The sequence below is a fragment of the Amblyomma americanum genome, chromosome 8 (genome assembly GCF_052857255.1).
Source record: "Amblyomma americanum isolate KBUSLIRL-KWMA chromosome 8, ASM5285725v1, whole genome shotgun sequence".
NCBI classification, from domain to species: domain Eukaryota; kingdom Metazoa; phylum Arthropoda; class Arachnida; order Ixodida; family Ixodidae; genus Amblyomma; species Amblyomma americanum.
In genome coordinates this window covers 31,795,197-31,820,284 of record NC_135504.1, presented here as the reverse complement: position 1 = coordinate 31,820,284, position 25,088 = coordinate 31,795,197, and the positions used below count along the sequence as shown (strand labels likewise).

The following is a 25,088-nucleotide window of genomic DNA, read 5'->3' as shown; positions in this document are numbered from 1 at the left end:
GAACAGGGAGAAGAGATTTGTATAACATGCGGGAAGAATCTCTAGTGCTACACTGTAAACAAAAATACGCCTACATAGGAGTAAAAAGGAGGTAAACTGTCCTCTAGCGAACACCCTTTTATAAAGTAGTGTGCGCTAGAGAACAGCCTTACTCCCTTTTTACTGCTTTTGTTTAGAGTATATACAGGGAGAAATCAAGGACGACATGATAAACCTTCCCGAAGCTGAAGTGTTTTTTTCTGGAATAAGTATTAGGCGCTCAAATGTCCCGTCTACCTCTCTTTTCTTGAAACGTCATTTTTTTATATCCGTATAACCGAAGCACAGATTCTCCCATCAGACGCCGTTGTTCACCGTTGCTTCTTATATCCTCCTAGTTAAGCGAATGACAGCGGACTATACTGACGGGGAAACTATGTATTTACGTTCTTCCTTCAGTGCATCATTCAGGGAATCTTCTAGTACGGCTCGGCTCAAGGAATCGCCAGCGCCCTGTCTCCTCTGCTGCTGATAATCGCCAACCGCGATATTTCATGTGAGCACACTGCAACTTTTTCAGCTTTAACGCTGCACTACGTAATTACTTTATACGATGCAGCAAATTTTTCTTTATATTTATTTATAGGCTTGGAAGAGAGATAATACACAAACCAAAATACATAGCCTCAGTTTTAAAAGTGAATTTATTTGTTAACTAGATTTTTTATTGGTTGATCGATTCGAAATACCTTACTGGCCTTACGGAGGAGTGTGTAAAGTGTGATGATGAACCGAGAACATCAGACCAGTTTCAGAAAAAAATACGAAAACAGAAACGCCACACGAACGACGCAAGATATTACTGGAGACACAATCCTGCACGTGGCACTGTTATAAGAAGCCCGCAGTGACTCTAGAGACGATACATCTCCCCTAACCATGGGCTCAAAGAAAAATAAACCACATGTACACCGCCGTAATTCATACGCAGAAATCATAAAACACAGGAGCAAATTGTAATTAAACTAGCATTAAAAAACTACAATACGGCTTCCACTGTGTAACGCGAGATCCAGCGGCAGCTGTTTTCCGGTTCTGGATATAATATTGTTTGTTCAATATTATTTACTTTCTTCCCTGGTGGAGAGTCAGTGTCGTCGCTATGTTTCCAGGTGGTCGTACATCTCAGCGTGGCGTGTTGCAGTGACGTCTTGCGTGATGTCATAGCGTGCTGACCAATCAGCGTGGCGTGGTTTTGCACCAGCGGCGACGCCGCAAAACTGGGAAACGAGCCTTTAACAGCTGTCGCTGCAAAAGTGTCTAAGAAAAAAAAATCTTGAAGGGACAGTTAAGCTCTGTCTTTAGTATATGAAGCGATAGCGTTAGTGAGTACCTTCAGCGACCTGGTGTCCTCTTTGCGCATTCCTTCGTAGACACCGATACTGTTCTTTCTTTCACCACCGCATAACGCTTAGCCTACCCTTAATATTAGAGTCAGATAGCATTAAAGATACCTCCCTAGCGAGTACTCCTTTTCTGTCGCTTATGTTGTACCTACATGGCCGTATACGCGGAATTGGTTACCATCTGCCTTACATTCAGTCATCGCAGGTAGGCCCCATGCCACTAATGGCGCAGTGGTTCAGCGGTTAAGCGATGTGCCACTGTCCTGGCAGGTGGGGCTTGTGACACCCAGGTTGCTTTTCCCGAGAAACATCTCGCGACAAATATTTTATTTAACTGAAAACTGGCACAATTGGGAGTTCGCTCCAAATCCGGTGAAGAGATTGTGGTTACGTCACAAGGTCACGTGGCACCGACGACGACGACACTGACAACAATGTATTATCTTCAGAACGGGAGTTTTGACGCTATCGCGTTGAGATACGTTTTTTTAATTTTTTTAAATTGGTTTTTGGGGAAAGGAAATGGCGCACTATCTGTCTCATATATCGTTGGACACCTGAACCACGCCGTAAGGGAAGGGATAAAGAAGGGAGTGAAAGCAGAAAGGAAGGAAGAGGTGCCGTATTGGAGGGCTCAGGAATAATTTCGACCACCTGGGGATCTTTAACGTGTACTGACATCGCACAGCACACGGGCGCCTTAGATATGTAACAATGAAGATTTGTGAGCCGGTACCACCAGAAAAATGAGTGTGGCCTTTGGAGAAGAAATGATGCGTGATTATATTCGGAGGCCACGTTGTTTCAACAGCAACACAGCTGTACACGCAAAAACTCAAGAAGTCAAGAAAAAAACACATTAGTTAGCATTTGATTAGCCTGAGACAATTCACCGGCTCTCTGCTGTCCGCCAGCACTCGGAATACTATGCCGCAAAAGCCATATTTTTAACCCAAAAAGGCTATTTTTTAAACTGAGTATGCAAAGTCTTCCCTGAAACACCTGGTATACACCGACAAATTTTGGGAAGGTGTGAACGTTCTTCGTTTTTTTTTTCTGAAGTGGTGAATAGTTATTTTTGGTGTTGCTGCGGCTCAGCAGTATATTTTTTTATCGAGTTTTGCCGGCACAAGCTTAGTGAGTGCGCGTGCATGCATAGGGCACAGACGTCGCAGAAATACTGGGATGCCAAGATTTCTTCTTTCTGATTATCACAATATATCACACGTTATTTTCCAGTCGGCATCGACCTTGGGGCGCTGGGCAACTACCAGCTCTGCAACTCGACTGGCTGCCTCAGTTTCCTCATCCAGAACGATTCGTGCGTTGGTTCAATCAACATTGGGCTGCCTGTCGTGGGAAATCTTAGCTCGGTAAGACCCTTTGCCTGCATTGTGAGAGCATTACAGAAGTTCCAGCGAATTTTGAATACCTCTCAATGTTTTCCTCTCTTGGTCAGTCTTCATCATCATCCTAATTCGAGTACGTCAAGCATGATCAACAATGGGCTGTCTTCTGTAAGAAACGCTGGTTTTCTAAAACTCTCCGTACGCCAACTGCCAGCCTCTGATTTCGCTATATCCCGGTGCTCATCAATGCATTTGCCCACTGATCACTTTTTCATTATCACCATAATCACTAGTGCTGAGTCCGCCGCAAAAATAGGCCCTTGCCAATAATCGCCCCTGGCTGCTTTCCTGCAACGGGCCGGCAAAGCTAACCGCGATTCAGTACTGCCCCTACTTGCCTACACCCCCTGGCTATGTTTTGCTCACCTAGATATTCACTCTGGTCTTCTAGAAGAGTGTCGTCAGGAAATGAACTGCGGAGAGAAGATAATCATAGGTTTTTTTTAGTCCCCTTACATTTCTTAATTTCAAAGGCACTATCTTCAATGCCGTTTCAACTGGTAGGCTAATGAAAAACATTGAACAAACACGTACGCGCATTTTATTCTGGTATGGTTTGGTTTATGAGTGTTTAACGTCCCAAAACGACTCAGGCTATGATGGACGAGGTAGTGGAGGGCTTTGGATTAATGCGATCACCTGGAGTTCTTTTAACGTGTACTTTCGTCGCAATGAACGGTCGTCAGTGCTTTGCTATGTAGGATATATAGGAACGGCTTTCGCACTGCCGGTAGTACAACCACGGACAAGTACGTTGATTGCTGCAGTGACCGTCCTAGAACCCAGACACTGCTCTAGAAAACTCTATTTGGCCATATTAGCAATTTAGCTAGCATATTACTGCTGTCTTCTACCTCCGCCGGTTAAAGGTGAGTGCTCTCTATATCCGAACATTTTCATTTAACAGTCCTTCTCGGTAAAACAAGTTGTCTGAGTCGTACTAGGAGGTTCTGCCGTAGAGATGTTTGCTTTATAAATTGTTTCCCACAACTTTCAGTGCGCTGGCGACACGACTATGATGTGCACAGCTGGATCACCTACCACCGTAAGTTACCGGTTATTGTGGCCCAAACTTCCCCCTCGATCTGTGCTGGCACGATTTAATGAAGCGCTTGAAGGTCGGATGATATAACGTCACATTAGAGCTGGAAAAACAAAATAAACAAAAATTGTAAGGTCTTGTCGAAAACTTCGGTTGAACAGGAGACTAGATGTTTGAGAATTGAATTTTAGAGGCGGAGATACGACAAAGCTACTTTACGCTGGTTAAGCAAACCACGGCGCAGGTCTGTCTATAATGTTCTGCTCATAGTGAATCCCAACGCAGTTCGTACAATGAATTTCTGCGCATTGTACCGCGCCACTGCGGCCTCCGGAAAACGATAGAATCAGGGAAAATCAATTGACAGCCCATCAGTTGCCAGGAGTTCATCCCTGCGTTTTCTTGATTTCTTGAAGAGTAAATAAGTGATGGTATTTCTGCAGCGGCTAGTTAGTATGCGGACATTGGTGATGACTTCTGTCGCTAGGTAAGACGACAGAAGCAGGACAGCGGGAAGGAGAAATAAAAAATTCTAGAAAGGCACTTGATCTCATCCAAAAGCAATTTAACGTACTGTTCGAAGCAAAAATACGTGAAATAACTCCTAACTGTATTAGAGAATGCATTATACAGATATCAAAGAATGTTTGAGAGAAACTTTTGCGGTAGACATTGGTTTGTAGCTGTAACCCACAAAAGCAACATCTGGCAATTTTCGAAATGGTTATTTTGAGATATATTTACTGCCCGTGTTCCCGAGCAGTGCCACGCGGCATTTCGATTAATGTGCAGAAATCTGTAGTTGTCGGACTACTTGTTTTTGCCAAGTCGCGTCTTTAACTTCGTCTCATTTAGCGCCTCAGCGTTCTTGCTTGACAGCAAAGCTGTTTGCGAAGTGCATCCGTACTAGATTTCAAGTTGCCAATTTCCATTTCATGGTTTCCAGCTGACAGATCGTCATGATATAGGCGAGGGCTAATTACGAGTATATGACTACACTGATTTTCGATCGACAAATAGATCAACAATGCAGGGACGAAAAAATGCGCGTACCTGAGCGAACCTGCTATCCGTACTTGTGAGACCTCTGTGCCTCGCATGTGCTGCAACATACGTTCTAGTTGCTCGAGTTGGAAGCTAAGAAAGTCTCCGGTTATTGCGCACAGGCTGTTACGGTCGTGTTTAAATACATTGAATAAGAAATGGCGATTCACCTTCCTGCTCCGCAATGTGCCTTCCTTCTCGCAGACCAACATGGTGCAGTCCACGGTGCAGTCCATTGTTGTGAGTATACAGCACTGTTATGAAACATCTCTGCAAAGTTTTGTCCATTTTGAAAGTGAAATGCTTGTATTGTGTGTTTTTCTCCACCGTTTCTGAAAATTCTAAAACTTCACAAGAACGGCAGCGAGCATGAGAGTAAGAGCGAAAGCTACAGGCGTCACTACCCGTATTACGACGATTTGTTGCATTTCTGGGATCATTCTACGTTGCCACACACATTGTGACGATAATTCTAATTGCGTGAAGTGAAGTCAACATCGTTAGCTTTTAGCATTCACCGCCAAACATTAACGAATGAAGAAAATTAAGTGCCCTGGAACGCGAAACATTGAAAGTTTAGCATTAAACTTTAAGAATTAATCACGTTACCTGTAGAGTATGTGACAGCGCCGCGGATCTATTGGAAGGAATCGACATGAGCTGTCACTGCAAAAAAAAAGTAATAATTGAGCCTGTGAACACTCGTCGCAGTCCGGCATGCTTCGTACATGTACAATGAAAACCACAATGTACAACGCTGACAAATGCTTCCTCTGCTCTTTATTTGCCGAAACACTTTGGGGATCACCCTGGGAGGCCTTCAACCACCGCGTCTTGCATTTCATTGCCTACAGTGCATCCTGAGTCAGCTTCCCGCAGACCAGTTCCTTGCTGTTATTAAGGGCATCGCCTGCCAGCTGATCACGGCCATTAACCAGGCCATACAGATGGATTCGACGCTCCAGGCGACTTTCGGCTCCTTTAGCACAGCCATCACCCTTTCGTTGGGCCTCTCATGTGAGTGTACCGCACGCTTGTCTTTGGTCATGGAAAGCGATTGGTTACCCGCCGTATTTTCCGGGTTATACCTCACATCCACCATGTCGACCCCAGGGTCCAATCTAAGCTGTAATCGCAAGCATTTTTCTCAGCCAGCCTACACTGGTCTGATTTTGTGCATGCAAAGTGCACGTTCGCAGATGCATGGCATCAAATCGACAGCCTATTACTGCATGCAAGCGTAAATATAACAAGAATAATTGAAAATAACTGCCGTCACGGTTGTCGGAGATATGGATGTCTAATTCATGCCTAGTGCAAGTTTTTAAGGAATGTCGGCAGGTGTCTGCTTTTTGTTTTTGAAGAAAAAAAACGCTTACCGCTAGGTCATGCACGCTTACCTGCTCCTGTTTCAAAGGTGTCTGATGCAACTTTTTCCTTGTCTCACTTCCAGGCCTTTTTCTAAGTGGCTAAAGAAGACAGCAGTGATCGAGTCTCCAGTGCGGCAGACGGCAATGACCTCGTCCCTATCACGTGGACCCATGCTTCTTCACATTTGCGGGAGAGAGCAAACAAAAAAAGGTCGTGGGATATGCTGAATAAAAATTTGACATTTTCTGCCGTATTTTACTCGCAAGATGGCTTACGGTATAGCCATCGTGCTTGTGCGTACTCCGACTGCTTACGTTAGAAAATCGACCCCTCGTGGTCACAAGCTTAGCGGTTACGACATTCGTCTACTGAGCACAATGTCGTGGATTATATGCCGACCATGAAGGCTCAAGCTAGATGGAGGTGAAGGGTAAACACATATCTGCTCTAGTGAGATTGTAGCGCGCGGTAAAAGCCCCATGTTGTCCGAATTTGTCCACTGCTGTGGAATGTGAATAACTGTCAATAAATATATTAACCAATCAATCAGTGCACTTTCTCTCTATATATCGGCTGATTGTGATGTATTTGACGAGCATATGCCTGACGGTTTCTTTAAGAAATGCACCTGTGCAATTGAGCAGATTGCGTAATAGAGACAGATGAGGTACTCTTATACCCAACAATTCTGAACAAAAGCATTTCTGAGCGGGAAATAGTTGATAACCGCTGTTGTTTCATCTAAGATTTTACTATAGCAATCGACATCCGCAGATCCCTCGTGCAGAGGCTTGCTTTTTTTTTCTGATAACATTTTTACAGTCGTAAAAAGCATTCCGCATCGGTTTTTTATGGCAGTCTTAACAGCTGCATGCGACTGCGAGCGATGGAAAAACTTTAAAGGAAATATTTTGCTACACATGCGAAGGGTGCACAGTTACCTTTAATATTTCCTTAACAGTGGCTTAGAATTCTCCTACATTCAAAATTTTGTCCAAAATTCTCATTTTACGTTTTAAGGTTGAATGCGTTTGCGTGGCAGCAAAGCAGATGATGACGATGATGATGATAAACCATACAGTGATGCACAAGCAGCATATGCGTACTGTATATGTATTACTGCGGTCCCTATTCCCAATATAGAGTGAACCATGGGTGCAAAGTGACCACACTGCCGACGTAACATCGCTGATTGGCCCTTGTGGATCATGACTTCATGCGAGGGCCACTCCACAAGGTCACGTGATTTCTTCGAAGCGTTAATTCCTAGCGTAAACAAAAGAAGAATCTGTGCTGCCCTTCAGGGCTCATCGATCGTCCTAAATGATCGCATTCTTGCCTCTCTTAAACCCGTGCAGGGCACTTTCACGTCATGCCACACTCAGGTTGATATCCCAGCGGATAGCGAATATAAAGCCCGCAATGAACGTTAATTAATTAATTCCAAAGTGCCTAGTTGCCTGCACGCGTATTAGCATGCGCCGGGTTTTATAAGTCATGGTTTATGGCTGTAGCAGCTCATCTGGCCAATCCTGCCGAATTACGGAGACATCATCCTCTTTGCTACGACAACGTCGTGCACACACTACACGCTGTACAACCATCGTCATACCGACGTCGCCACGATTAGCTAAGAATAGCAGACTACCCACGGCTTCCGGGTGTTAAATAAAAAAAAGTACGTTTGCGAGTGTTGTACTGCCAACGGTCCAGAGTCATGCACAGCCGTACCATAGAGACGCCGCTGTCCGGAAACTCCAACGAGAGCACTGGCCGCTGCATGGGCAGAGTCAAGGCAAAGAGCTCGATCTTGAATCACAACTGATCGCTTACCTAGTAGATGCAGTCGAACGGGTTGTCCAGAAACATTCTTGTGAATGCCTTCGTTGCAGCGTCTGCCTTGAGTGCTGTCTTGGCTCACTTGTTTGGTCGCCCAAGATCTGCCTGTGAATGCGACTCGAAGTGCTCGGGCCCTGGCGTCTAAGTCGACTCGCCCTGATCGCCGCGGTTCGAACAGCAAGTCCTAGCGTCGAAAGAGGTTTTCTTCCGTGTCTGCGGCCTGAAGAAATCACTTTTCTCGCTAGAGTGGCTTTGCTGCTGCCTCCGTCGTACGTATATGGCAGAATTGACTGGACGGACACTTGTATTGTTCATGCTCAGACTGCTTGATCCGTCGTCTAAGTGTTGTTGCTGTTAGCCTTTCAAAAGTTGGCACATACTCACACAGGTGGATCGGCCAAGAGTCGGGAGCCAGAGGTTGCTATATACATCTGTACATAATAAAGGCAAGATAAAATCACGCGGGTTAACTACTCCGGTGGATTCTATCTCAAGTAGGGCATGAACTGAAAAGGGGTAAGAGTTTGGGTGAAAAAGAAAAAATAAGAATGATCAATTCAAAATGCAATAATGCATAGAAAAGCAAATATCGTAACATTTAGCAGGACTGTAGACGAGATTCCGGCAAGAAATTTTGAACAGATCCGGAGTTCCCGGTTTAGAACCCGACCACGGCGGCAGCGTTTCGATGGAGGCGAAACGCAAAGGCGCCCGTGTGCTGTGCGATGTCAGTGCTCGTTAAAGATCCCCAGGTGGTAGAAATGATTCCGGAGTTTCCACTACGGCACCTCTTTCTTCCCGTCTTCTTTCACTCCCTCCTTTATCCCTTCCCTTACAACGCGGTACAGGTGTCCAACGAATATGAGACAGATACTGCGCCATTTCCTTTCCCCAAAAACCAATTATTATTATTATTACTACTACAAAGAGATCTGTGGCTGAGCCCAATTGTGGTGGCGCCAAATGACAGCAAGCGCGGGCTGCTCAGACCAAGGCCAAGATGCTGCAAGGGCTCCTCCAACAACCTTAGTCGACTTTTGTAGAAGCGTCCGTGTCGCCTTATTCTTTTCTACTCGTTGACACGCTGCATACGATGACACGTCGATTGGCCTGTATGTACTGCCGTCACTAATGGCGTCATTCGACCCAGTAGTAGTAGTAAGTGTTTAATTTAAAATAAAAACAAAAATGAAGGTAAAATATTTTTGCTAACTGATCAGGATTTTATGCTGCGCGTCTTTATGGCAACCGCACCCTCCTCGGTGCGGTCAACGCCTACTGCGAAAACTGAGGAAATACCGTATTTACTGTATTCTGACGCGCCCTCGACTGTAACGCACACCCGCTTTTCAAGGTCTGTAATGCGCACCGGATATTTATGCTTCGATAAAAAAAAATACGCACATGAGGCCACTCGGCTGCCACCGGATTCGTGCGAACTAACCCTTAATTTCAAAGCGTTCGCTCATCTTAGCTCGTTCCTTCCCGCCTTCGTCAGTGTCCACAGTATAGACCTGGGCAGCGCGCCGAGATGATGCGCTCCCATAGGATGCTGGCGCGTTTATCTTTCAACAGGAGCTCTGCCAGCGGTGACGCGTTCAGCGAGCTCGGCAGGGCGCCAATACGGTTGTGCGCCCTGGACGGGAGCATCAGCTGTGGTGGCGTGGTCGATGTCGGGCTGCCGGCTGCGCAAAGCCTCCTCCTGCACTGTCGCCTTTTGTAGCGAAATGCTTCACTACGCTAGGTAAAGCAGTCTTCGGGCAGGCAGCACAACGACCTTGAACGTCCTTCAGTCCAACCAAGGATAGCCGTGTATGGCCATATGTGGTACAGTTATGGTGTCCAGCCCTTGACCCCGGACTTTGACTAATCACATTTAGTTGGCATTTGACCTCTGAACTTTGACATTGGGTGACCTTGGGGTTGACCTTTGACCTTAAGAACATCCTATGGGGTGATGTGAAATCACGTAGTTAGTAACCATGTGTGCAGTTTTTCGCTGAATTCCAGGGTTAGCCAAGTTAAGCCACTGTCGATTTTTTTCAACCCTATGTAGTAGCCAACTCGGCGCATCTTCGCAACTGACGTTTCCATCTTGACTCAAGTGCAGATCGGCGCCTGGCTGACAGCAGACTTCATGCATATGCTCTCGAGGCTCTTCGTTATCCAAGACTGCGGTAGGCGGTATTGATAATATGGATTCTCAAGTACCAAGCGGCCATCTTTGTGAAGCCCATATCAGTGGGGTATTGCTGGCATAGTTTTATTTTCCTACTCGATTCTAGCACGAATATCGTTTTTGGGCGATTTCTTTTCGAAAAAAAAGGTACGCGTTAGAATCGAGTAATTGCGGTAGATTTGACGTAACGCTGAAAAGGAAGTAATTGACTTTACTCAAAAAACAAAGGCTTTGTTGCAGTGTTCGCAAGGTTACACCGTTGCGACGCTGGGTAACCCGGCTGGTCGAGCTTTGAGCCACAGTGGTAGCTGAGTTAACGAGTCGAGCTTCCGAACCGGAGTAAAATGACGAGCTACTGCCATGGCCGGGATCTAATCCATGCCCCTCGGAGCACAGCAGATGAATTCCATAGCTGCTAAGCGACCTCGAGGGTCCAATTGGCGGACATAGGTGGTTGAGTAAACGCCAAGAAAACGGTTGTAGGGCCAGTCATCTTATGAGCAAAATACGGTAAACCGTATGTCAAATGTTTATTGAATATATGCCAACCACCTTTTTATCATTTCTCCTTTCAGAAAAGCACAGAAGCGTCGAGCCACGAGGGAAGAAGGGTGCTCTTGCCGCCTCACGGACTGGGAACTCATTGCTGCCGTCTTTAGCCAATCGTGGGGCCTGGAAGTAAGAGAAGATGAAAACGGTGTCAGGCGCCATTGAAACAGGAGCAACACGGCGGGCATGACTTCATGCCTGGCATTCGTATGGAATCAAAAAGAACAGCGGCTTGGTCATACTGCCTAAAAAATTTTGTCATACGTGGAGCGAGAATGAGAAATCCAAGACTCCGATAGCAGAGATCGGAGTCATTGTGAGCGTATTTCGTGAATTATGATTACGTGCACTGAAACATTGCCGAATACATGCGATGCATATACAGGCGAGCGCTTTGTATGCACAGAACCAGACAACGAGTGCATACTGCCAGAAAAAAAAAGTTTTCAATCTCAGCTCAGATTGGTCACTGTGGACGGTACGGTGGGTGTAAGGTATAACCCGGAAAATAAGGTGGGTAACGATTCGCGTTTCTCGGTCAGAGCGAGGCACATGGCACACTCACACGTGACGCCGAGAGCGGTAGTGATGGCCAAGCGGAAGGCGATGAGAGTCGTCTGGAGCGCCACGTTTCCCTGTAAGGCCTGGTTAATGGCATTGATGAGCTGGCAGATGATGCCTTGAAGAACAGCGCGCAACTGGTCCATGGGAAGCTGAGTCAGGATGCACTGTAGGCAAAGAAATGCAAGACACGGTGGTTGAAGGTCTCCCAGGGTGGTCCTCAGAGTGTTTCAGCTGTTAAAAAGCATTGAAAGCATTAACCCCTAAGGGACATAGTAGTCAGCGTTTCTGTAGGCAGCATGCCTGACTGCGATGTGTGTAATGGGCTCAAATATTTTAGTGACAGCTGATGCTGATTCGTTGCATTACATCCGCGGAAATGTCACGTCTTGCCCAGGTAACTTGATTAAGCTAACGTTTAGCGTTTCATGTTTGAGGACACCTTACTTCATCTTTATTTGTAAATGTTTAATTGCTAATGCTTAATGCGTCCATGCACTCTGTGAAAAAAAAATCGTTGTCGTGATGTGTATGACGACGCATATTGATCAATGAAATGAAAAGATTTATCGCCATCTGGCGATGAAACACCGCAGCTGCCGGTCTGAAGATCCCTGCTGTTTCTGTAAAGTATTAGAAGTTGGGAAGACAGTGCACAAAAAGAAAAAAAGTTTTGAGTTTAAAAGAGAGAATAAAAAATTCGACAGAGATACTCAATATTGCTTATGCGTAGGAATGCGAAAACATTTCTGTGCTTGGGTGCATTCACGCCGGCCTACACACACGCGCGCGCGTATGACACCACTCTGAACGCTGTACGACGGACGGTTGCATCACAATTTTGAGACGAACTGTTTTTTTGAGGAAAGGAAATGGCGCAGTAACTGTCTCACATCTTGGTGGACACCTCAACCGTGCCCTAACAGAAGTAGAGAGTCTGGAAAGCCATACAATTGAAGATGTATATGTCGTCGATTCGAATCCCTGTCTCAGGTTAGCCTCATACTTGACTAGTACATGAAAGCTATGTGCGACGAGAAATCGTATGTGACCATTTGGCACGTATGTAGTCGGGAAAACTGGCGCTACAATAATGTTAGGCAGTGAGGAATATGCATAGACGAACGACATGTATATCATTGTCTGAAATGGTGGTGTTAGGTTTGAATTTTCGCTAGGATTTTCTGTACCGTTTGCGGGTACGCACACTAACACACGCCGCTGCCGTTTCTCGCAGTGGGTCTGGTAATGGTTTCGCATTAAAAAATTATTTAGAGAGGACACTTAAGCTCTGCCTTAAGGGTATGACGTGTTAGAGTAGTGGGTTAGGCTTTTTATTCTGAGCAGTTTGACACCTTGGAACGCATTTTTATTTTTTTTTCAATTGTTTCTGTTATTCATTGATCAATTACACTCTAAATTTTCCTAAGTAGCGTCATCAAGCATCGGATTTTCATTCTGAGCATTTTTACAACTTTGAACCCCCTTTTTCTAACTTTTTCCTTATCAAATATTCAATTAATTGCAATGATTTCATCAACTCGTCATCGCCTATCCCACACCAATCAATCCTCGATCACTAGCCTCACAAGTTACCGTGAAACAATTTTTTTTACGCAGCCCCCGAATATTTCCGGCACGCGGTGCCAACTATACTACGCCGACAGCTTTTCGATCAGACGAGCTGTATGCGTCATCCCGTAAAAAGCAGATTACTGAGATATGTACGAGAACAGTGCCGTATACTCACAACAATGGCTTGCACCGTGGACTGAATCATGTTGGTCTGCAACAAGGAACACGTACAAGAAGGTGAGTCAATATTTGCTGGGCGTATTTTCATGTGCATCGCAACAATCTTTTCGTCGTAACGAGCTACGTCTTTGCCTGCCAACTCTAGTACTAGCCCGAACAAGGATTTGCGTTGCCTTGTTCATAGTTGCGAATGCTTCTACAAGGACTCTCAGGGACGCTCCACAAGTACGGATAGCCTGTTTTGTCTTTTGTTTACTTTTGTTTTGTTCTTGTTAAGTTGCTTTGTTCGCGCTTTATTAATTCTCGCAATTTATTGAATAGCTCTCAAGGATACCTTGATTCTTTGAATGCTGGCAACCAGGAAATAGAACATGCAAACTCGAAATTCAGTCTTTATGCACTTCGCTCGCTGTGTACAATTCTGCGCGATACACAGGCACTGCATGAGACTGAGTTAATGACGAAGCTGCAAAAAAAAAAATTCTGACGACTCCCTTTTTTTTTCCAAAGAGATCGAAGTGCTTTGTGGAAGTGCTCAGAGACATGGAGAAAAAGGCAGTCTGAAAATAAACATTTCGGCCTTTGTGACGCGTCGTTGTTTTTGCGTATATAGTTACAAATAATAATAATAATAATAATAATAATAATAATAATAATAATAATAATAATAATAATAATAATAATAATAATAATAATAATAATAATAATAATAATAATAATATAAGTTTTAATAGCTTTTATTTCTCTCCCATGTGTCTTCTTTAAGGTGTATCCTACATGTATACAATTTATCATATTCATCTGATCTGTCGCAAGCTTTTGAAGGTTTTACGCGATGTATTTGATTATGAGGTCCCGTTACAGTGTGACTTCGGGACCTCCTTCTGCATGATATGCTGTACTTACGAAATGTAAAAACAAATAAAAACTGATTCTGATAAAAATAAACACGTATCTACCACTAAAATTTCGTTAAACCATTCTCTGCCGTTTGTGTCGCACACTGGGTAGCGTCGACCGGTGTAATTTGAGCTTCATTTTTTTAATGGTAGTACTACAAATATGCCAGGAGAGGTTAAACTGCTGTCTTACCATACTGCAGATTCTAGCCCTCCTCACCTAAACTCGCCGTCTAACGCACCCATGTTGCCTATCGCCAGTTTATGAAAACTGTCTGTGACTGAAATCCCATCGTCCCTTATTTTCCCTACGAAGCCACAACACTCACGCAGGGACTGGCTGCCGGCCACTGGTGAGCGCTGGGTTGATTTTAGAACTACCTGTGTGTTCCCCTGATTTCTCAGATTGTATACGACGTGACGCGAATAAACATACGAGGAACTGCGTTGAACTTCGCTACGAGCGGGGCACTACAGAAACACGCCCCGTGGTGTGCTTACTCAGGGTAAAGGACCATTGTAAAGCTTTTACCTTCAATATTTAATCCTCAATCATCAGGTTGTAACCCTCTTTGAAGTTATCGCTAAGACCTTTCTTTATAGTAAATTGGCCTTACTATGGATCTGATGCGGATTCCATCCAACTTTCCAACCTGCTATAAATCATGACAACAAGCCCGACAACTATAAGGGGGATGTTTGGGGTAAAATATTAGGAGGACGCTTAAGCTTCGCCTTAAGAGTAGACGCGACAGCACCTTTTCCTACCTTTTTTCTATTTTTATTCCTTTTCTCTCTCATTCCACTTCGATTACCAATCCACAATACATTACCGATCACGGTCATCGATTACAATCACAATTTCCGATCACATTACCGATTACCAATCACCAATCACACTTATCGATTGGTAATCACAAATCACTATCTAGGTTACGCTGCACGACATACTACCCCACTGCATACCCGTGCACGCGCCCACTATTTGTTTCGGTACAATGAAGCACCATAAAAGCGCCTTTTCGTTGCGCGCAATTTCTGACGCCTAATTAGCATATTTATATTATTTTTTTAAAAAAGTACTGTAACATCACTACACATCCCAAACACACGTTACTAAGTCATACACACCATAACTAACCGGCGTGATGGCTTAGTCGTGGCGGTCGGCTGCTGACCCGAAAGACGGGGGTTTGATTCCAACAGCGGCGGTCGAATTTCGATGGAGGCGAAATTCTAGAGGCCCGTGTACTGTGCGATGTCAGTGCACGTTAAAGAACCCCGGGTGGTCGAAATTTCCGGAGACCTCCACTACGTCATCCCTCATTGACTGAGCTGCTTTGGGACGTTAAACCCCAAACCAAACCAAACAAAACATTATAACGTGTTCGCTTGGTGTCCATCTAACGCGTTTCAATGAAGGACACTTCCTGGACCACGCATTGCGTGTCCGCCTGGCACGCAGTGGTTCTGGGTTTGAGCATTAATGCCGGATGTTTTATTTTATATATTCTCATTGCACGGATTCTGAAATTTTTTCCGACTGACGCAGGCCCACAGCCGACTTCGGGTTTTCAGCGGAACGAGCTCATTACGCTATCGCGTAATAACCGGTAACTTACGGTGGTAGGTGATCCAGCGGTGCACAGCATAGCAGTATCTCCAGCGCACTGAAAACGATACATAAGGAATTAATAATCGTTAGGAACAAAGAGTAACATTAGGGAGACAAATGTCCCTACGACAGAGGCTCCCGGCCCACTTTTTTTTTTTTTTACCGAGCTTAGATTTCCGACGGCTGGCAGACCAATGTTGATCGATCCAAGGCACGAGTCGTTCTTGATGAGGAAGTTAAGGCATCCACTGGAGTTGCAGAGCTGGAAGTTGCCCAGCGGTCCAAGGTTGAGGCCGGCTGCAAAATTACGTCCCATAGATTAGTAGAAAGAAGCTCAAAGAGGAAATTATAAAATGCTAATATTTCTGCTTCTTTGCACCCGTTTCACAGGCAAAAGCATGAAATCATGCATTTACTATGGATCGGCCGGTAAAACCTAAGGAAAATTGTGGTCTTGGACAACAGCTTTAACATAAATGACAACAGTAATATGATTAGGAATTCACCAGTTAATAAAAACGAAGAACGTTCAAACGTTCTTGTAGATTGTACATGTATACAGGGACCAGCAATCTATGACTGTTTTTCTTGTTGTCTTTTTCAGCACCAAGCGGTGTTGCGTTCTGGACAACGTAACTGCTCAATCTGATCACGAAATATTCACAGGCACACCGAATTACATTATATCCTCACAATGCGATACAATTAGAAGTTATTACTGTTATTAGAATTGTATTAGAAGTTATTACACTGTTACTGTCTGCGTTATTAAATAAACTTGAAACTTTTGATACATTTACATAGAGTTTTGTGTCATTCTTTCACAGAACACAACTCTTCTGTGAAGAAATGACAAGAAAAGTGCTTCAAATAAATAAATTAATAAATAAAGAAATAGGGGAGGAAATAAAAATATACATAAACGAGTAAATAAACGAAAAATAAATAACTCAGTACATAAAGAAATACGATCTGTGCAATTGCCGCACGCATTCCGGCTTGCGAGCTATTTCTTTGCTACGTGCATAGAAAAAGGTTTAGCCCTCTGGATAGAAATCATATGCGTAATATGTTGTTAGAAATAAAATTTTACGGTCAGCTCACTTGCAATGTCCCGGTTCACAATGATCAACAGCAGAGGCGCCAGGGCGCTGAGAATTCCTTGAGGAGAGCCGTTCTGGACGATTCCTTGAATGGCGCACTGCAAGTGAACGTCGCGACGGGGTTTCATTGTCAGCAGTCCGCTGTCCCTCGCTCAAGACCCGCAGCGGTGGCTCAGTGGTTATGGCGCTCGGCTGCTGATCCGGAGTTCCCGGGTTCGAACTCGACCGCGGCGGCTGCGTGTTTATGGGGGAAAAACGCTAAGGCGCCCGTGTGCTGTGCGATGTCAGTGCACGTTAAAGATCCCCAGCTGGTCGAAATTATTCCGGAGCCCTCCACTACGGCACCTCTTCTTCCTTTTTTCTTTCACTCCCTCCTTTATCCCTTCCCTTACGACTCGGTTCAGGTGTCCAACGATATATGAGACAGATATTGCGCCATTTCCTTTCCACCCAAAACTGATTATTATTATTATTATTATTATTAAGTCCGCTGTCACTCGCTCAAGACTCGCCGCGGTGGCTCAGCGGTTAGGGCGCTCGACTACTGAACCGGAGTTCCCGGGTTCGAACTCGGCCGCGGCGGCTGCGTTTTTATGGGGGAAAAACGCTAAGGCGCCCGTGTGCTGTGCGATGTCAGTGCACGTTAAAGATCCCCAGCTGGTCGAAATTATTCCGGAGCCCTCCACTACGGCACCTCTTCTTCCTTTTTTCTTTCACTCCCTCCTTTATCCCTTCCCTTACGACGCGGTTCAGGTGTCCAACGATATATGAGACATATATTGCGCCATTTCCTTCCCCCCCCCCCAAACCGATTATTATTATTATTATTATTATTATTATTATTAGGTCCGCTGTCACTCGCTCAAGACTCGCCGCGGTGGCTCAGCGGTTAGGGCGCTCGGCTACTGATCCGGATCTCCCGGGTTAGAACCCGACCGCGGCGGCTGCGTTACGATGGAGGCGAAACGCATAGGCGCCCGTGTGCTGTGCGATGTCAGTGCACGTTAAAGATCCCCAGATGGTCGAAATTATTCCGGAGCCCTCCACTACGGTATCTCTTTCTTCCTTTCGTTTCTCACTTCCTCCTTGATCTCTCCTGACGGCGCGGTTAGAGTGTCCGCCGATATGTGAGGCAAATACTGCGCCATTTCCTTTCTCCAACAATCAATTTTCAATATTTTCTCGCTCAAGTACGAGTATAGAAGTGATGGTGAACAGCGACGTCTGAGCGGAGAATTTGGGGTTCAACGACGTTTGTAGCGAAGGCGGGTAGATGGGTCATTTGAGGGCCTAATATTTTTTTCTTTTATTTTAAGAAAAAGCACCTTGCCGCAAAATGCATTTGCATGCGATAACAAAATAACATTGATTCGAAATCAGAGAAGTCGGACTGAAATCCGCGGAACTTCACTAACCAGCACACCAACGTAATTACTCCTGTTGACCGCGATTATTTCGATGATAGTAGCGAAAAAATGTCCCACGAAAGCTGATTTAGCGACATAAAAGGCCGCTAAGTGAAGATTTTCAACCGGATCAAACGCAAGCGAGTGCAGAAACTTACATTGATGATCTTGACGAGTCCTTGGGTGGTTGCAGTTGTCTGCAATTGCGAACACGGACAGAATATTGAGAACATTTATTTATGCCACATGAGCCTCACTTCCGCCACAGGAAACAATGCATCTACTAAATAATGGCTCTTGCAAGCCGAAATGCCGTTCTTATTCAATAGAATAGACAACCGTGGTCTCCATTTATTGTGAAAAATAAACGCATTCCCTGATGAAAAACAAAAAATTAAAACTCTGGTTTCTTGTTATCTCTGGCCTGCCGAGGACAAAATAATCGCGCGGGAAGCTTGAAGAGTTTGAGTTCGGGCCATTCTTTTAAGCGCAAGCTTCGCCTAACAACATTAGTGCAGCTTCAAGATGCCCGAGTCCATGATGCACCGGTACGAGAGCTCATGTAGAACCATTAACTATATCATTATATAACCAATGGTGAATATATAACCACGCTTGACGCATACACATGTGATTGTGCCTTATCAGCACTTCTTTTCTAGCATAACCAAAACGCGACGTGCATCCGGAAACTTTATTAACAAGCGTGACTAAATAGAACAGTACTGTCAGGCCAGAATGTTACAAGTCCACCATTCTTAAACAAAAATTTCAATATTAGAACACTGTAAGTCGCTGTTATGTAAATATTGAAGGTAATGATTACCAATGTCAAGTTACCAATGTCATGGAAAATCAGCGGGAACTTTTGTTGACCATAGCAAAACGTTAATGGCAAAAAAATGCAAGCTTGGCGAGGGGAGATCTGCGGGTATATTGATTGCTATAGTGAAATGTTACAATGTATGAAAACATTGCGGCCATGAACTATATCCCGTTGGGAAATGCTTTTCTCAAGAATTTCTGGGTGCGGTGACAACGGAGAGCTGTGCACTATCTCCCCTATGGGGCAGCTGTTACATGTTATGTTACCTTCAATGGTCAGATCTCAACAAGAACTACAAAAAAAAACTGATTCATTGACGGACTGAAATATCCACGTTCTAAAGAAAAAGAAAGAAATAAAGGCCACTAGTTTACAGAGCACGAAGAGAGCTCAGTTAATAGAGAGCTTCAAAAGGCGAAAACTTACGCTTGTGTTACCACAGAAGTTAGTTGATGTGCCGGCACACTGAAAAGGAAAAAAAAAACGAGAAACATATATAGGCGCTGTTTGTTACCGCGCCTCAATTATAAAAAAATTAAAACTAAGCCTCCAAATGAGGCAGTGTTTAGACAACCTGTCCGACCTACTTTCTCTCGTGCCTACAGTTATGAGTGGTGGACCCACCTCGTTGCTATCAGGCGCGCTTCCTATCTACTACTGTGTTGTTACTTCTTTCTGCGTCCCCTTTTGACACTTCTGAAGAATCTTATGAAGCACTGAAAGCGTCGCCCACGAAGCATATTTTCTTTTCTCGCAAGCTCTCTCCTCTTTTACCTTCTTTCTCTCCAGTCATTTTTTTTCAATTTTCGCTTTTCAGCGTGCACATGTAATGTTACGTGCTCATGCAACAGAAAGCCGACGAAGTTTTTTACACTTCTCGCTATGAACAAGCGATGAAAGCTTTGCTATTTTCCCAGCAGTTGAGAATTTTTTTTGGATGCAATCGAATAAGAACAATGCGCAGATAGCATCACTGCGAGACTCACAGCTCCGATGCCGAGTATGTTGTTGAGGGTGATGTTGACGCAAGAGGCTGAAAAGATAAAGCGATGAAATAAGTTGCAGCGTTTCGAAATGATGTACAATTGCAGCGTACAATGATTGCAAATACATTTCTTAAGTATCAAGAGCGACATCTCTGCGGTTTGTTCAGTCTTTCTATTTATTTTTTGCCGGCTGCCGGATAAATTGGTTCATCTTTTTAGGTTACAAAAGAACATCCTTGACAAGAGCATATTAACTGCTATCATCATAAATGTCTGCAAGGAATGTAACAAGGTTGCATTAGTCCAACTAGCCAAAAACCTTGTCATGGTAATGTCATCAATGTTTTCAAATATATTTTGCATCTGTGACTTACAGCACAATGGTTTTGCGGATGTGATTTTAGTTAAGTAAGAAAAGTTACTTAGGTATATTGAGTTTAATGGCGCAAAAGAAACTAAGGCTATGATGCGCCAAACACACGTGAAGTAAAAAATGTGTTAGGGGCCTGAGGAGGCTATTGTGCAGGCCATAAGAGTTAACAGGGCCACATGTGTTGAGGTACTAGCATTAGTTTACATTTGCTGATAGTTCGTTGCGCTAGCCATTTTTATTTGCGCCACATTTTAATATAGTTCTGAATCGAACCGCGAGGTTTATTCATTTTCTGCAGTTCCAACTTAGCTGTGTTTAGCCCCGTCACCATGCTAGGACAGAGTCAGTGATCAATGAATTGTTAGCACAAAGGAATAAAATACGTAGCAGGGATACTATACCGAGTTTAACTCTCGATATTTGAAAATTAAAAGAACAATTATGAAGTGTTGGCCAATTAGTGTTTTCCACTTTATTCTTATCTTTGCGCACTATACTTTCGTGAAATACACATTAGCACATTAGAAGTTTTATGTAGCATTAATCGTGCATTTACACATGTACTGCGTTGATGTTTTATTTTTTCTATAAAGTGCATATTTTTGGGTGAACTACGCAGTTGAAGCTGTATTTAGTATTAGTTCTGCATATACATGTGTACTCCGCTGATGCTTGTTATTCTTTTCTATTCTTCTGTAGATAATGGTGCTGCTTTTTTCTTTTTGTCATTTACCTGCATTTATGTGTTATATGTGTCCACCTCCTTCTACCCACACTATAATGACAAATTAATGCTGCGGTTAAAGTATAAATAAAAATAAATAAATAAACAACATTACAACAATACTGGGGTCTAGGTCTATGGCAGAACGTTCCATCATAAAATGACCCCAGGGTATGGCATTTCAAGACAGGGAAATATACAAAATGTTTATAGAACTGACTTCAAAACTTTGTCCACGCACATGTAAGTGCCGCATAAAAGGATTATGATTAGTTTCACATCAGAAAAAACAATGAATTCTGATTAGAAAACAACCGAGTCACAGGACGTCAGAAGAGGTGGTACATCTCGCGCACGGATCCTATGCCCGCTCTGATTTTTCTCAAGCATGAACACTTCCTACCAATGAGACAACTGTCGTTCGAACCCGGGATGATCAAGAAGGCGAAAGAAAAAATGATTTATGTCCAAAAGCTTAAACATAAGAAAGAACAGTGTGTGGCCTGGCATTTTCTGGGAAATATTAGTAAAGAAAATCATTCGTTGACGCTTCGGTTCGAGTTAATGGAACCAAGTGTTGTATTCTGGAGTACGATGGCAATGCGCCATGATCGAGGGGTTTTGAGGAATTTAGTATAGAAAAGATTAATAGTGCACCTGGATTTCTTCTAAATACTTGTTGTAACGTAACTCCATTTAAACAGGATAGTTATTAAAAATTGCTGACTTCATGAAATGACCGGTAGCATTCAAGAATGAACCACAAAACTTTATGTCCTTTCGGCAGAATAATTGAAATAAGGTCGGACTTGCACATTTGGTTCCATTATATTTTACTACAAGTGTATTAAGAAGCGTGCGACAAGAGACTTCTGTGGTCGGCATTATAAGCTGATTCTTCCTGTATGTACCATGCAGTCTGCCTTCCTCCAGCTAAACCTTATGCTAAAGGTGTCCCACATTTCAAACAGCAACACTACGCGATGTCCTGCCTGTCAAGGCCTGATAAAATGATTAAACTTCTCATTCCTTGCGACTTTTTCAGTGCGGGACTTATTAAAAACCATAGGCAGCCACGGGCGTTGCTCAGTTTTTATGGTAGTTGGCTGCTGACCCGAAAGACGCGGATTCCATCCTGGCCGCGCCAGTCGCATTTCGATGGAAACCAAACGATAGAACACCTTGTACTGTGCGACGTGAGTGCACGTTAAAGAATCTCAGGTAGTCGAAATTCTAGGGAATCCCCCAATACGGCGTTCATCACAACCTGAGTCGCTTTGGGACGTTAAGCCCTTAAAAAAGCCTAGCTTGCAGTACAACGATGGGGGATGGTAACCGGCTAGCTATTGCATTCCTTACATGCAGACGTTTCGGTGCAGGAAACAAGGCAGTATGGTCCTCGACAGGGACCAATTATTTGCTGGGCTGCGAGCGTTAAATGAGAATTTCTGGCGTTCTGAACGCGTGGAGAGCGCTGAAAAGTTGGAAAGTTTTAGAGAGGATCACAACTTCGAAGTTATTTTTCGGTAAAAATTGGTTAGCCGTTATAACTTGTTGGTCTTTAAAATTTCTGCTTACTCGGCAATGAAGCTGATGATGCAGTAGTCATGGCTCCGGCGACCAGAAGGGTGAGGAGGAGGTGGGCAGATGCCATCGTTGAGTTGAGTGTACGGCGGACGGGGTGACTGAGACCAGGCTGGTAGGAGCAGTTCAAGATGTCTGTGCCCTGGAACTCTGAGCCCTTTTATACCCCAAATTAGGCACTAACCGGACGTGGAAGTACGCGAGGACGACGTCATTGGAAGCTTTTGTTTACAGTGCAGAGGGTGATCAATGCTTTCGCACAGTCATTTATTAGAGCGTGAAGTGGAGAGCTAGATAGGTTGCTCACGTGTTGTTCTCACCGTCACTATTAAAAGCGCCTCATTAAAAACGATTTTTTTCTATGCCCACATTGTTTCATAAATTTTGTGACGCTTGCGGCCGACACGCCACTTCAGTGAGTTACAACTGCGCTATTTTTGTAATTATTCGTCATACGCCTGCTGAACAGACGCGGGAGGTTAATGGGACACAGGCGTTGCCAGCGCAGAAGTACGCCCCTACGAATGACTGGGATTTCCTTTTTCGTGCACATGCGGGTATGCATGTGATGAATTTTGCGTGTGGGGCTCCACTTAGATGACTGTTTCGCGCTCATTTTTTACCTGACACAAGCGACTTTCCCATTGCCACCAAAAAAGGCTATGCTGCAGTATGCCTAGGCCTTGACACTACAAAGAGAACAAAAAATATCAAAATAAAGTCAAAAGACACATCAGCTTCAAATAATGGGTGCATACGAACAAGGTAGCAGAACCGGATGTGATACAAATGCCGAGCACAGATCCCAATCCTGTTAAACGGTAATGAAAGAGCAAGCCACGTACTCTAGCGTTGATCTGTGAACACATGCGTTGTGGTGACCGCCCAGTTCTTTATTAATCGTTTTTCCGTGTTTTCTATGTGGAAACACGATAAACTGTTTTTAGCAGCAGAACAAAAGCACTTGACGTGGGGAAAAATATTAACTGCGTCAGACAGCTCTTTTGAGAATCCGGATCCGTATCCGGCTTTGACGGGACTGTGCGCTTCACAAACATGGCAGAAATAGACAGCAGCGGTGGCCTAGTGACTTGAACATCCGCTTCGCATGCGGGAGGTGCGGGGTTCGATCCCCTGTGCCGCCGGGTACCCATCTGTGATGCAATGGGTGCAAGCTTCCCCTGGCCTGGTGCTGGGATTATTGACGGCGAAATGCTTAGGAAACGGGTCTTTGAACCCACCTTGAGTAGACGAAAATACCTTGTGCCATGGCGCTCTTTCGCCGCAGATGGCCTTGCGGCATAAAAAAATTCACTATCATCATTAGCAATAGAGGCTAGTTGATTGTACATTATCGTGGTTTAACGTGATACTGATAGGAACTTACGCACTGTTAACAGGACACGAATACCACACGATAAGCGCGCAAGAGGTTGGGGGTGGGGAAAAGTTAGGAGCATTTTGGGAGCGTGCTTATCGTGTGGGCTTTGTCTGTGTCGCGTTAACTGTGTGTAAATTCGTATTGACAGCGCGTGTAACCATGAGAGTGTTTACGTGACCAGTAAAAGGAAATTGAAGACATCCTGTGAAATTCATGGCGTCACCTGGTGGCGGTTTCGAGACGCTGCGAATACTCCGCCATGAATTGTTTGAACGTAACTTTTTCAAATAAACAATATTTCCCTTTCTTGACGGGCCCCGTCACAGCTACGCAGTGGTTATGGCGCACGACTACTAATTCCGAGGACGCGGGTTCGATCCTGACCGCGGCTGTCACGTTTCCGTGGAGGTGAGCCGTAAAGAACCCGTGAACTGTAAAGAAACGCACAGGTGGTGGTCGAAATAAATGCAGACCCCCCACTACGGCGTCCTTCATAACCGATGTCGTTTTGGAACGTTAAACTCTATATACCGTATGCATACTTTCTTTACGTGACTTGAACAAGTTGACCTGAAGAAGGCTGGCCCGCATTCCGAGGCGTTGCTATAAATATTGTTGCGTTTACTAGGAACTTTGTCTTTCTCTTACAAGCGCGCCCGCACCAAGTTTTGGTAAAATGCCTTCTGGGTACTGGTAGTGTTCCGAGTTATGTGAGTGGTGCAGGTTTTTTTAAAAAAGCTGGTCCCACCTGGAAGCATTAGCAAAGCCTCGTTATTGTTGTTTTGCCTGGATCAGTCTAATTTGCAAGGATTTTATTGAGAAATTATGCTGATTGGCTCAACCTGGAAGAGAGTGTATTCACACGGCTGCGTTCCATAAAAAGGCATTCACTCGTAGATGGCCGTACTAGGCGAACAACAAACTTAGTAGTTAGTGGAGTGATGCCAGACTAGGCAGGTGGAAATAAGCTACAAACGAAGTACTGCCATTACAGAATCAACAACAAAAATGATATCACTTTCTAGTATATTTCAGAAGGAAATTTATTAGAATAAGT

At 44.3% G+C, this 25,088-nt stretch overlaps 1 protein-coding gene across 1 annotated transcript; it reads right to left on the bottom strand.

The window, feature by feature from the left end:
• Positions 1-10,738: 10,738 nt before the first annotated feature.
• On the bottom strand, positions 10,739-22,793 carry LOC144100195 (uncharacterized). Its single transcript, XM_077633209.1, has 10 exons — positions 22,645-22,793; positions 19,970-20,016; positions 19,410-19,448; positions 18,316-18,354; positions 16,753-16,849; positions 15,812-15,945; positions 15,656-15,703; positions 13,130-13,165; positions 11,384-11,546; positions 10,739-10,941 (listed from the first exon to the last, which is right to left on the bottom strand). Exons 1-10 carry the CDS (start codon positions 22,718-22,720, stop codon positions 10,925-10,927), a joined length of 696 nt encoding a protein of 231 aa, XP_077489335.1. The 5' UTR covers positions 22,721-22,793; the 3' UTR covers positions 10,739-10,924.
• Between the last annotated feature and the right edge of the window lie 2,295 nt (positions 22,794-25,088).

Excerpts from the sequence above, each read along its gene's own strand:
- LOC144100195 (XM_077633209.1), bottom strand. The coding sequence starts at position 22,720 with ATGGCATCTGCCCACCTCCTCCTCACCCTTCTGGTCGCCGGAGCCATG. Across the intron at positions 20,017-22,644 it reads ATCATCAGCTTCATTGCCGA|CCTCTTGCGTCAACATCACC; the intron begins GTAAGCAGAAAT and ends TTATCTTTTCAG. Across the intron at positions 16,850-18,315 it reads GACTCGTCAAGATCATCAAT|TGCGCCATTCAAGGAATCGT; the intron begins GTAAGTTTCTGC and ends GTTCACTTGCAG.